This window comes from Rosa rugosa, chromosome 6, assembly GCF_958449725.1.
Source record: "Rosa rugosa chromosome 6, drRosRugo1.1, whole genome shotgun sequence".
Taxonomy (NCBI): domain Eukaryota; kingdom Viridiplantae; phylum Streptophyta; class Magnoliopsida; order Rosales; family Rosaceae; genus Rosa; species Rosa rugosa.
In genome coordinates this window covers 37,154,796-37,168,446 of record NC_084825.1, presented here as the reverse complement: position 1 = coordinate 37,168,446, position 13,651 = coordinate 37,154,796, and the positions used below count along the sequence as shown (strand labels likewise).

Genomic DNA, 13,651 nt, shown 5'->3' with positions numbered 1-13,651 from the left:
TTGAGAAGAGAATCAAACCCGTTGGTAAGGAGATCATCGTAGAGCCTCATGTTCGCGTTTGGCTCCGATCTCTAGAGACGTCGATCGTCGAAGGCTCGCCGGATTGCTGGCACCGCTTCAAGAACTCGCCCACTGATCCCAAGGACGCGTCGTTCTTCGCCATTGACACACTCGAGAGGAGGTCTGTGTCTCTGTGGAGGAGGAGAAGAATATAGAGAGGGAATTGACCTGAAGGGCAGAATCGGAATCAAAAAAATTAAAAATTGACATTTTTTAACATCATCTTATTATTAATAAGGACTAAATTAATATTACTAACAATTCATAATGAACTTTTTTATCAAGTGGGAAACTAGGTGACATTTTTATCATTTCACACTCTAATGTGACATTTTCTATCATTTCCCTTTATTTTAACTTTTGAGTACAAAAATAATATAATACAAATATTCATATATTTACTCATAGTCTCATAGACTACATGTTTGTTCGGGGTATTGGTGTTTTTTATTTTTTTCCTTTTGTAAAATGTTCATATAAATCATTTGGTCTTATGCTATGAAATATATATATATATATATATATATATATATTTTTTTTTTTTTTTTTTTTTTTTTTTTTTTTTGAAGGCAAAGAAACTAAGCTTTATTAGATAAAGTAGGAGTGGGAGTCTCCTTTTGGACTATATCCCGGATACAATCAGGAGTTGAGTTTAGCCAATTCATACATTGCTCAGACTCAAAAGCAATGCTAGCTAGTCTATGTGCTGCTCTGTTGCAAGTACGAGCAGCATTTGCTGTAGACCCTTCAAGGTGTCTTGAATGTCTTCAATGAGAGATCCATACATTGTAAGCATTGAAGAGCAGCTATAGATGTCATGAATTGCAATCTGACAATCTGTTTAAATGACATCAGACCGATAATTGTGCTGTGAAATCTTTATTTAAAATGTGGTATTTAAATAACATTTGTTTATCGCTTAGTTAAAAATAAATAGCTAAAAGTAATGAAAGGTCCGGGCTCTCGAGCCCTATGAATTTAGTTCGTCTTGGGCCTCCAAATTTCGAGGGCCAAACCTGCATACACAATGTATTACACGTATACTTCATTGAGTGATTGAGAGACCAAAGATAAGAATCAAATGGGGAAGCCGGAGAGAGTGATTTCAAATTTTCATGGGTAATCTAGACTGTTTAAAGACTAAGTGGGAAAGCTAGAGAGAGTGATTTCAAAGTTTCAATACAGATGATGATTTTGGTTGTGAAATTGGTTAGTTCCATCCGATGCATTCATGTATAACTAATTATTATATACGAGATCGAGTAATTAAAGAACCTGCTTAGCACTTTCTGGTTGGCTTCCTTTCCCATAGAAGACTTTACTTGCAGGCAATTAAGCTGAATATATAGGCCGGAGAGGAAATTTCAAAGAAGACTTGACTTGCATTCAGTGGGCAGCTTAATTAGATTGAAGGTTACTTGGAGGTTGGACAGCCAAAAGTACCATATGAAATAGGGAAGAACTATACAAGAAGGTGAAGCTAGCTCGCTGAGTCCAAAGGCAAAGTAAAGTTGTGTGAGATTCTGGGAAAGTCACTGCCTAATTAGGCAGAGCCGAATTGCCGATCGACTTCAGACAGTCTAGAATACAACAATTGAACAGATCTTTCATTGTAATTAAATCTACAGTTACGAAAAAATGTTGAAAGTAGAGTGTGAAATTTACCTCCCAAATTTATACAAGATGTAGCAGTACTCTTTTTCTTTATCAGCTCAATGCCTTAAACACACAGTTACATATCAAGTACAAGATGTAGTAAGTTCACACAAGAACCAGCAAATTTCTTTATTCACTGTAATATCAACCAAACTTCAAAGATAGCATTCGACAATTGAAAAACAAAGGAGATATCTGAAGCATAAAACAGTACGTCAACATGTTTCAAAGCCTTCACGTAAGAGTAAAAACTTAAAACCTTCCTAGCCAAGTAGATTTTTCCTAATGGACTTCAATTCAGCTGCAACATTACTCATATCCTTTCGGTTTGTTGGGGAGTCAATAGAACATGCAATCCCAATTCCAAATATCAAAGTCAAGCACTCTTCAATTTTCTGTGGTGTAACACTCATTTGTCTACGAGCTTCAACGACACTGGCGGTGCTTTCTTGAAGAAATAGTGATTCTGAAATCTCTGAAACACATGCAGGGAGAGCTGTCTTCACATAATTATGAAGATTCAAGCCATCACTGAACATGTGATCAGTAGGTCTCTTCCCAGTAAACATTTCTAACAAAAGAATGCCAAAGCTGTAGACATCCCCATATACAGATACCTCACTTCCCATACCATACTCTACAATTCAGAAAGTATCAACAAATATTTGTCACTACATCTATGAATAAATCAAATAGCTCTGATTGAAATATGTAAGCGTAAAATAGGGGAAGAGAAATTTTTGAAGCATATGAGAAAAATTACCTGGTGCAGCATAACCAACCGATCCTCTGATTCCAATGGAGCTTGACTGATTTTCAGTCACATTAGTGGTTGGTGCTGTTAGAAACCTTGACAGCCCAAAGTCAGAAACATGTCCAGTCAGATCACTGTCCAAAAGAACATTACTTGGCTTGAGATCACAATGAACAATCGGTGTTTCACAGTTGTTGTGAAGATAATCCAGTGCACTAGCAACATCAATGGCGATGTCGACCCTTTGAACTAGATTTAAACTTTTGGGTGCTTCTGTTAGCTCTTCAGTTCCAGTAGATGGATGCAACCAATCCTCTAAGCTCCCATTGTCCATGAACTCGTAAACAAGAGCCTTAAAATCATTGCCATTGAAATCAATACTTGAGCACGCAGTTAAAATCTTTACCAGATTTCGGTGTCTGATGTTTCTTAATGCCTCACATTCGGAGATGAAACTCTTAGAAGCACCCCGATGTAACATGTTAAACACCTTCACAGCAACAATAGCTGCATCATCATCAAGAATTCCTTTGTACACGGACCCAAAAGCGCCAATGCCAATTAAATTAGTTGAAGAGAACCCATTAGTAGCGTTTAGGAGACTAGCATATGAAACTCGCAACATAGAGTTCCCCAAACTGCTCAATTCAGTTCCTTTCATTTTCTTTCTTGAACAACGAAATAGAATATAGATCACCACAACAATTCCCAAAAGAGTAAACCCGGATACTGAAGAGATCATTATTTTCATTGTACGAGACAATCCTCCTCCTTTAGACTCCTTAGACTTGCACAAAGGAAGTCGAAGATTAGCAGTGACACTGCAGAGCCCAATGTTTCCCACAACTGAAATGGCACTTACATTCTCAAAAACACCGCCAATTGGTAATGCTCCCCAAAAATCATTGAAGGACAAGTTCAGATTCTGCAAGTTACCAAGGCCCTCTAGGAAATGTGGAATATCTCCTGAAAAATTGTTGTGAGAAAGGTCTAAATCTCGAATCCCTCTCAACTCACTCATAGATGAAGGAATGAGCCCATGGAATAAGTTACCTTGCAAGTGTAAGACTTCTAAACTCTTACAACTGCCGAGGCTAGGAGGAAGTTCTCCAGATAACAAGTTGTCTGAAACATCCAATGCACCTAGATTCTTCAAATTTCCTATCTCCAATGGGAGAGAACCATAAAAGTGATTTTTCGACAAGTTCAAAGAAATTGATAAAAAAGGGAGGCCAATAGGCAGTTGTTGGGGTATTGTGCCATCAATGTTATTTTGAGAAAGATCCAACTCTAGTAACCCCTGGCATTGCCCAAGGCTTAAAGGGATGGTGCCATTAAGATTATTTCTTTGCAAGTAAAGAAGGGTTAACATGGTTAAATTTCCAAGAGAGGATGGAAGGATCCCTGATAGTTTGTTGCTATTAAGAAACAATGCCCCAAGCCTTACAAGCTTCCCAATGTCAGTGGGGATGTTACCTGTGAAGGAGTTTTCCTCCATAGACAATGATTGCAAGTTGACAAGATTCCCCAACTTTGGGATGCTACCATGTAGGTTGTTTCCTTGAACCCAAAGCTGTTCAAGATTGGTTGAGAGATTGGATACTAATGTGGGCAATGTCCCTCCGAAATTGTTGTAAGCTAAAAACACCCACATTAATTGTGTGGCATTGATCATTTCCGAGACAAAACTCAAGTCACCATCAAGATGATTATCTGCAACTGAGAAAACCATGAGGTTATGAAGTAGTAGCAAACTGGGCACTCGTCCTGTTAGATTGTTCCGGGAGACATCGAAGGACACTAGACTTGTTGTATTGGATATTGACACTGGAATGCCTCCAATAAATTTGTTTCCCGAAATGCTAAAGACCTTGATGACTGGAAAAGCATCACTGAAGTTTAAGGGAAGATTTCCTTGAATTTGGTTTTGTAGTATGGAAAAAGAAACAATGGCAGATAGGTTAAAAATGGAGGGAGGCATGGAACCAGACAACATATTACCGCCCAACGAAAAGAAAGTTAATTTTTTCAATTGGCCTAAAGACGTAGGGATGCTACCCACCAAGTTGTTAACAGTTGCACCGAGCTGCGTAAGAGATGAAAGATTCCCAAAGGAAGGAGGGAATTCTCCAGTAAAATTATTATGGTCGAAATCAATTGTCTGAAGCTTAGACAAGAAACCGAGTTGGGAAGGAATTTCACCAACCAGCTTGTTGAACCCGAAACTGAGATAGGTAAGATTGAAGCAATTGGATATGTTGGTAGGAATATGGCCAGTAAATGAATTATTAGCTAGATGTAATACCTGCAACCTACGCAAACGCCCAATTTCTGGAGGAATTTCATGAGTGAAGTGATTGCTATAGAGGTACATCTCCCTTAGGAAACTTAGATTTCCTATGTGTGGGGATATGAAGCCGGACAAGCCTTGGGATTTGAGGTCCAGCATTGTGACCCTCTGGTGATGCCTTCAACTGCAGGTTACACCGTACCACGAGCAGAAGTGAATGGACTCATTCCACGTGCTCATGACCTGGTTGGGATCGTGCTGTATGTTAGCTTTGATGGCTAGCAATGCAAGCCTATCCGTCTCATTCCCTCCGAGCGTCATGGTCAGGAGATGGTTCAAAGGCATAGAGCTACAACTGAAAATGAACATGGGATTAAGAACGGAGTATATCAAAAGCAGATTCAGAACCAAAACCCCCATTTGGATACTCTCTTTCGGACTTTTCTTTTGAACTTGCTGGTATTAACCAAGGAGAGGGAGATATATACTTTTGATCCGGATAAGCACTCTTTGATTGACTACGACTACAAGTTGGATCATTTGCTTTCCAGTGGGCGGCATGATGCTGTGTAGTTGGCTAGTTGCATGAATAGTTGCACGCCAAGACGAAGTTCAGTTCATAAAGAGTTAAAAGACTAGTGGAATGGTTTCCCCACCAAGGAAAGGACAACAAAGTCAAAAATCCGCCGCCATTTTCTTTCTTTGGTTTAAAATATGATGAAGTTCAGATCTGAGACGCCCCTTTCTCTGGAGTTTGTTTCTACCCCATTCCATGAAAGGCCAAGAGAAGTATATGCTGTGTGCTACTCTGTGTGCTTCTTTATCTTATAAAACAGATAGCACTGACTCACATCTTTATCCTAAAACCTAACTTTCAAACAAGCATAATTTGATCTCTCCATCATGAAAATCATCATCTTTATCAGTTAGATTATATAATCCCTGGAAATCAAGCACTTTTGGAATGTCTTCTACTCTTCTCTCAACTGTACTCCATGTGAAGCTCCCAGTTGGAGACACAATCCAGAACTTCGATCGATTTCCTAGGGTTCATCTTTAAGAGTGACTCTTGCTTTGGGCCATCAAAGCCCAAAAAGAGCCCGTGTGCCTGTCCTAGTTGAACAAACTTTGACCTAACACTGTCTGAAGAGCTAATTTCCATTTTATGTAATAGGCACAATTGGGTCAAGTAATGCTTATGTTCCAACTTCCAAGTTCATTTTTTAAACAAGAAGAATTCCGTTAATTAAACCATTTAACTTGATTAAATTGATTTTGCAGGGTTGGATATACTCAAAACTCATCAGAACTAGCTGATAAAGTAATCTGGGGTTCACATCCAAAACCAATTGGCAATGGATGGAGTGGTCCAAACCCTTATAAACTCATAGGCAAGGTCCCATTTTTCCCATGTGGGATGTATATATTCTCAACACGCCCCCGCACGTGTGGCGAATTTTCAAGCCATACACGTGGACAACTTTGAGTGACGTGGAGCCCGTGTGACCGTTAGGCATGCACACGTAGGTAACCCGCTCTGATACCATGATAAAGTAATCTGGGGTTCACATCCAAAACCAATTGGCAATGGATGGAGTGGTCCAAACCCTTATAAACTCATAGGCAATGTCCCATTTTTCCCATGTGGGATGTATATTCTCAACACTAGCTACCCATCAAGTGTCCCAGATTGAAATTTACTAGATGTAATAGCACTGTAATAGTATTCTTCACACATAAATTGTACCTCATTGATTGTATTTGCCTGAAGCATCCTAACCTATGTAGTAGCAACTCGTCTTTGCAAGCAACAAATAAAACTTTAAGAAGCAAAGAACGAGTTGATGAACAATTAATTAAGCTATTACAATTCACAACACAGTAGAAAAACTTTCTATGGGAGAAGACGGTCTCTAATGGAATGCAATCTAGGCACAACACGATCGATACTCATTCGGTTACTTTGGGCTCCATCTGAACATGCAATTCCAATTTCAAATATCGAAATCAAGCACTCATTTTTTTTAGTATCATTGGTGCCTCTTTGAAGCAGTCTTGAATCTGCAATTTCTGTAACTCGTTTAGGAATAGCCATTTTCACAAAATTATGAATATTCATGAGATCTGTTGGTTGTTTTCCGGTAAACATTTCTAACAGGAGAATGCCAAAGCTGTAAACATCCCAGTATTTTCGCTCTCCACTTCCCGTACCATACTCTACAGTTCAAACAATATCGCAAATATTTATCACTACAACACTACATTAAATATATGGTTAACTTCATTTACATCTCTGCTTTTTACACTTTATATCAGTTGCTCCCATGCATTTCTAGTTTCATCACATATTTCTCTCCAATTTTAATTAATATGATTTAATCATTAGTTTTTCAGTCAAATATTTTGTAAATTGAAAAACGTGGCTCTAGTGGGCGATATGATCAAGATTCACTAACGTTGCATGCAAATTATATCGTAAGTGAGACAAATTTCAAAATATGTCACATAGTAGTTGACAAAAAAACTAATGGTTGGACAAAATTGATTGAAATTAGTACGTACATGCACACCCGTGATGAATTTAAAAGTGTAAGGACACAAATGATTTAGAATGTAATGGTGAAGATGTAAAATAAAATATACCCATAACTCTCACTTATATTATAGTAAAGGAGAGAAATTTGTGAAGCATATAAGGAAATTAAAATTACCTGGAGCAGTGTAACCCACGGATCCTATAGTGGAGCTTGTTTCGTCCAAAAAAACATTACTTGGCTTGAGATCACCATGAACTCTCATTACGGTATGATTGTGAAGAAAATCCAGTGCACAAGCAACATCAATGGCGATCTCTAGCCTCTGGATAAGACTTGAGATCTTGGGCGCATCTCTTGCCTCTTTTGTTCTCGTGCTTGGATGCAGCCACACCTCTAAGCTCCGCATGTTCCACAACTCAGAAGGATACCATAATAAACGAGATTCGCAGAACTGATCTTAGCAGACATTTCAAACATGATGAAATATGCATGGTTTAGACAACATGATCAAATTATTACTAGGAAAACTAATATATCAAACTACAATTAGAATAACCATGCACAAGTTACATCATAGATTAATATTTCACCTGGCGGTAGCCGCGGTTTGACCATGACCTCATCCATGCAGGTGGTTCCTTCATCCTGCGTCGACAAACCATGCAGCTGCTGCATGATCTTGACCTTACACCAACAGTAGGACTATAACTATGTAGCCTATTCAGAAAGTCATCCCTAACGGAATTCAATTCAGATACAACATTATGTATATCCGTTCTGTCTCTCGGGGACTCACTGGTGTTGGAAATTATGGAGTAGTGATGGTGCGATTGAAAACCCTTGAACCAGAGAAAGGAGGAAGAAGACGAAGGAAAAAGGAGAGAGAGAGCTAAACGATCTTGATTATATCACTGAGTGTTTGTTACAGAGAAAATGCTTAGCTAACTAATTACTGTAGCAATTAGGATATTTATATTGGTTAATTCATGCACATCATCACGTGCTAATTCTGTTGCTAATTAGTAACATAATGGATGGATGACAGCCACGTGGCACCAGTTATGCTTGATCTTCATGGTCCTTATCATTCTGTAGGGAAGTTTGACCTTGACTTAATGTCGTTGTTGCTAGTTGGCTTGCTAATTGACTTGAGCTGATGGTGATTCCTTGAGCTGATGATGCTTCACTCTTAACATCCCCCCTCAAACTAGTGCTGGGGACACCTAGCACTAGGTTGCAGCACAAGTAATGAAACTGGGCGGAACTGAGGCATTTGGTAAAGATATCTGCAAATTGATCAAGTGAAGGCACAAACTGAAGAGTGAGCTCCCCCCTCAGAACTTTTTCTCTGGTGAAGTGAACATCAGTTTCAACATGTTTACACCTGGACTTATGCACAGGATTGGAGGCCAAGGCTAGAGCAGACACATTGTCACAATGTAATACAGGTGCACATGGGAGAGAGATAGAGATATCCTGAAGGAGGTGACGAAGCCAGAAGATTTCTGAGGCTGTGTCAGCCATTGCTCGATATTCAACTTCTGTAGACGAGCGAGACACAGAGTGTTGTTTCTTTGAGCACCAGGATACAGGACAATTGCCAAGATAGATAACAAAACCTGTTGTGGAGCGTCGATCATTGGGATCTCCAGCCCAATCAGCATCAGAGAAAGCTCGGAGCTCTAGTGGAGCAGCACGATAGGTAAGACCAAGAGTAGAGGTGCCAAGAAGATATCGAAGAATACGTTTGACAGCTGCATAGTGAGCCTCAGTGGGATTTTGCATGAATTGACAAACAGTATTGACACTGTAAGCAAGATCCGGTCTCGTAAAGGTCAAGTATTGAAGACAGCCGACTAAACTTCTGTAGTATGATGGATCTGAGTAGAGAGGCCCTTCATCTCGTAGTAACTTGGCATAGGGGAGACAAGGAGTAGAGCAGACCTTGCTGCCAATCATACCAGCCTTGATGAGAATATCATTGGCATATTTAGATTGGGACACAAAGATACCACCAGAAGGTATATATTCAATTTGTAGACCCAAGAAGTAGTGAAGAGGCCCCAAATCCTTCATTTCAAACTCAACTTGCAAAGCATCCTTAACAAATTGAATTTCAGATTCATTGCTACCAGTAAGGATTATATCATCAACATATAGTAGGAGATAAGTCATACCATGATCAGAGGACTTGATGAAAAGAGAGGGATCTGAGTATGAACCTTTGAAACCAATAGAAGGAAGAAATGATGTGAATCGTTCATTCCATGCTCTAGGGGCCTGCTTGAGGCCATACAGAGACTTTACTAATTTGCAAACATGGGATGAACAAGCAGAATCGACGAATCCAGGAGGTTGAGCCATGAAAACCTCTTCTCTTAGCACACCATGTAAGAAAGCATTCTTTACATCCATTTGATGTAACTTCCAATTATACTGAGCTGCAAGAGCAAGGAACACACGAACTGTAGTGTGCCTAACCACAGGGCTAAATGTTTCATCATAATCAGTTCCTTCTTCCTGACTGAAGCCCCTAGCTACAAGTCTTGCCTTGTGTCTTGCAATTGTACCATGCTTACTCCTTGTCAGCATTGGATGGTCATTCATATTGAGATTCGAAGGAGGTAGAAAGTCTACCATTCTACTGTGAGACTCTGAAGTAGGTGCATTAATATTAATAACAATCTCTGAGATAGCCACATATGGAGTGTCAATGTATTGCACAAGGTTGTGGCTAGTAGGTAGAGTTGCTGTTGAAGACGTGTGATCTGACACCGATATAGGAGCTGTGGAGGACATGTGATCTGCGGTAACCATGTCGCATGGTATTGAAGGTGGTGTAGAGTCATTGATGGTAGGTTGAACTGGTGGTTCTTGTGAGGAATCTTGAGAAGAGTCTTGGGGGCTTGTGTCAGAAGTAGGGACCCTTGTATAGTCTTCTGTTGATGATGGATGATGGACAAGGTGAGGCAAATGAGGTTGTGACTGTGTGACCACATGTGGGCTGACAAGATTAGGCAGAAAGCAAGGTATGGAATAGTTGGGAGTTGATGGTTTTTGGACAGTGACAGACTTGTAGTAAAATTTTGTTTCATCAAATATGACATGTCTGGAAATAATGCATTTTTGAGAGACAGGATTATAGCAGATGAAACCTTTATAGCCCGAAGCAAATCCAACAAACACACAAGGAGCTGTTTTTGACTGAAGTTTGTTGGAATTATAGGGTTTGAGAAGAGGGTAACAAACACAGCCAAAGACTCTAATATGATCAATGGTAGGCAGTTTGTGAAACAAACATTCATATGGAGATTTCATGGATAGGCTGTTACAAGGCATTCTATTTATAAGGTAAACTGCAGTTGCACAAGCATGATACCAAAAACTAGGTAGCAAGAAGGCACTGTTTAAAAGAGTAAGAGCAGTTTCAACAATGTGCCTATTTTTTCTTTCCGCAAGACCATTTTGCTGTGGTGTATATGGACAAGAGAGTTGGTGTGAAATGCCATTTTTGGCTAGAAAATCTCTGAATATATGACTAGTATACTCCCCACCCCCATCAGTTTGAAGAACTTTAACAAATGCATTATATTGATTTGCAATGAAAGCACAGAACACTTGAAAGAATGGAAAAGCTTCCTTTTTATTTCTCAATGGAAAGATCCATGTGTATCTAGTACATTCATCAATAAGAGTGAAATAGTACTTATAGCCTTCAAAAGACATACTAGGAGATGGTCCCCATAGATCTGAATGAATGATCTCAAAGGGTGTGTGTGACTTTTCTGAAGACTTAGGAAAAGGAAGTTTGGTAAATTTGCCAGAAAGACATGACTCACAAAGGGAAGTACATTTATCAGACTCTACAAAAATTCGAGCTTTAAACAACATACTAGACACTATGACATTTGAGGGATGCCCCAATCGTTGATGCCAGAGGGAATGAGACACTTTCTGCCCTAGGAAAGCTGAGGGTTTGTTGACTGGAAGAAGCTTAGAAGCAACAAATACTGGGATAGGGTAGAGACCTTTGTCACACAGTCCTTCATATAAAATGTTGCCTGTCACCTTGTCCTGCACATAAAACTCAAATTCATCAAATACCATTCTCACATAGTTATCTTTACACAAATTGTAAACTGATAGTAGATTTGCAGCCAAGTCAGGTACATAAAGCACATTTTGCAGAGAAAGAGATCCTGAATTAGTAAGAATAGAGTTTGAGCCTTTCTTGAGTATAGGTAAGTTATCACCATTACCAAACTGCACAGACTCGTTTGAGTTGTAGGTTGTGGCATTTTGGAGGTTTTGAAGATCAGATGTCATGTGATTTGTGGTTCCTGAGTCAACCAACCAAACTTCATGAGTTGGTGTTGAGTCTGCACAAGCAACCATAGCTGATGGACCATTGTGACTGTTGGAGTTGGTATTGTTGACTCTATACCTGCAGGTTTTAGCTGTATGCCCCGGTTTCTTGCAGATTTGACACTCCACAGATGAGCTAGATGCATCATTTTGAGCTTGGGGGTTTCTTTGAAGGGGAATTTGATTCTATGCCCAAATTGACACACCTCTTTTAGAATAAACCCAATCATAAGAGTGTTTTAATATACACCCAAATCAATTAATTTTTTTTATGCAAAATAAAAAAACCTATTAAATAGAATAAATAATAAAACCCAATGTTGTTAAAAATTACTAAAGCTGCCACTATCAAATTCCCCATTCACCTATTAAATAGGATTGATAATAAAATCTAGATTTGTTGCCGATGGAAGTCGATCATGAAACGGCTGCCCATAGACGTCGCCCAAAATTATTCAACCCTTGATTTCAGCAATTGAAAATTCTCCTCTGGGTTGGAGGTTACGTAATCTCCATATTGAAGAGTCTAATCTGTACATTCAAAGCCGGTGTCAATATCTCTACAAGCTTGTGATATAAATGGATTGCACAATCAGAGGTTGGTGGGTTGCTTGTGTTCGACAGCATATCCGATTGGTACGGTTGATGAGTATTGTGGTTGCTACCTATTCAAAAGGTATGTGTGCTCCTGACGAAGAGGTATTTGTTTTGTGATGGTTCTAGGTTTTTGCTATTGAGTAGGTATGATAGACTATACAAGTTCTTGATTGCAGGTTTTTGTTTCATCTTCTTGTTTCTCAATAGATACTACAAGTTAATTTTGATGGCTAAAGAGTACATTACCTGGAATTTAGGTGCGACCTTCTCAAGTTTGGACGTGTTATGACCGACGAGTTAAGGGCAGATATTACTGAAGTGAAGCTTGATTTGATAGAGTCCACACCGTTCAAGGATTTGTTTAGAGCTTTTTATAAGTGGCAAATAATAGACTCTGCTTGTAGGAAGTCTAATAGTGACATCATTTCTCTTTTAAAATGCTTTGACAAGGAAAAAAACTCGTTTCAGTTTGGGGAAATTACTGGTACCATATCTGTAGGTGACATTCCAGAACTGTTTGGTTTGAATATTGAAGGTCGTGAGATCAACCTTAACCAGAAGAAGAGAAAAGGGGATTCTGACTTCATTAAAAGACGATTCCCTGGAGTGAAAAGGTTGTCCAAGGTGATCCTGGAGCAACTAATCAAAGATGTATCTAACACTATTACGCTTGGCATTTTTGAAAGATAAGGGTAAATCAATTATTAAGAGCAAGATGATATGGAAACATGTGAAAAGAGAAGGGCAAGTAAGTCTATTTACGTTCAATGTATCAAACAAAGACAGGGACTTGCTTACCTGGTTGGGAAGGAATAATGTTCATCATTTCCCTATTATTTCAAGCAAGGAATGTCCTAAACAAGATCCTTCCAGGTAATTATCTTGTTCCTTACTATCAGCACTCCTAATATGTGTGTGTATGAGCTTATTCATTTGTTTTCTAATGTACAGTGTGGACAGCGGGATTGCTGTGACGTACATTATCAAGCGATTATCGGAAGGTCTTGAATTAGAGTCTACCTTTAAAAAAGGTGCCATGACTCAGCAGAGAGCACATGTTTTGGGAAGGTTCTTAAGTGACAACAATGACGGTTAGGCTCATCTTTGTGTAAGGAGTTTGGGAGGGACAAGAATGCCATTTGGAAGGCCTTTCATCAGTTTTTATGTCTTTTCTGGAATGTTAATGATTGTGGATGCTTAAAGTGATCTTATATGTATTTTTTGCAATGTTTGAGAATTTGTATGATTAAAGTGTGTTTCTTAAAACACGATGGATCGTGTGGAAATCATTTTATTTCTGAATAAATTTTTTTTATGCACAATTAAACAGGGTTAATGGGGTGAATAGGGTTGTCTTTACGTTGGAGGCAATATTATGGGAAAGTCTGGTAG

The 13,651-nt window shown here is 39.0% G+C and overlaps 2 protein-coding genes across 2 annotated transcripts; one reads left to right on the top strand and one right to left on the bottom strand.

Annotated features, from left to right (window-relative positions):
• Positions 1-1,804: 1,804 nt before the first annotated feature.
• Positions 1,805-5,237, bottom strand: LOC133713562 (putative receptor-like protein kinase At3g47110). Its single transcript, XM_062139600.1, has 2 exons — positions 2,480-5,237; positions 1,805-2,353 (listed from the first exon to the last, which is right to left on the bottom strand). The coding sequence occupies exons 1-2, from the start codon at positions 4,917-4,919 to the stop codon at positions 1,980-1,982; spliced, it is 2,814 nt and encodes a 937-aa protein (XP_061995584.1). The 5' UTR covers positions 4,920-5,237; the 3' UTR covers positions 1,805-1,979.
• A 7,671-nt stretch (positions 5,238-12,908) lies between these two features.
• On the top strand, positions 12,909-13,573 carry LOC133718663 (uncharacterized). Its single transcript, XM_062145526.1, has 2 exons — positions 12,909-13,132; positions 13,211-13,573. Exons 1-2 carry the CDS (start codon positions 12,909-12,911, stop codon positions 13,353-13,355), a joined length of 369 nt encoding a protein of 122 aa, XP_062001510.1. The 3' UTR covers positions 13,356-13,573.
• Positions 13,574-13,651: the final 78 nt, after the last annotated feature.

What these genes read in the sequence shown, in the direction of transcription:
- LOC133713562 (XM_062139600.1), bottom strand. Translation starts at nt 4,919, where the DNA reads ATGCTGGACCTCAAATCCCAAGGCTTGTCCGGCTTCATATCCCCACAC. An exon ending in GGTTGGTTATGCTGCACCAG is followed by an intron (nt 2,354 to 2,479) that starts GTAATTTTTCTC and finishes TCTGAATTGTAG; the next exon opens with AGTATGGTATGGGAAGTGAG.
- LOC133718663 (XM_062145526.1), top strand. Translation starts at nt 12,909, where the DNA reads ATGTATCTAACACTATTACGCTTGGCATTTTTGAAAGATAAGGGTAAA. An exon ending in CCTAAACAAGATCCTTCCAG is followed by an intron (nt 13,133 to 13,210) that starts GTAATTATCTTG and finishes TCTAATGTACAG; the next exon opens with TGTGGACAGCGGGATTGCTG.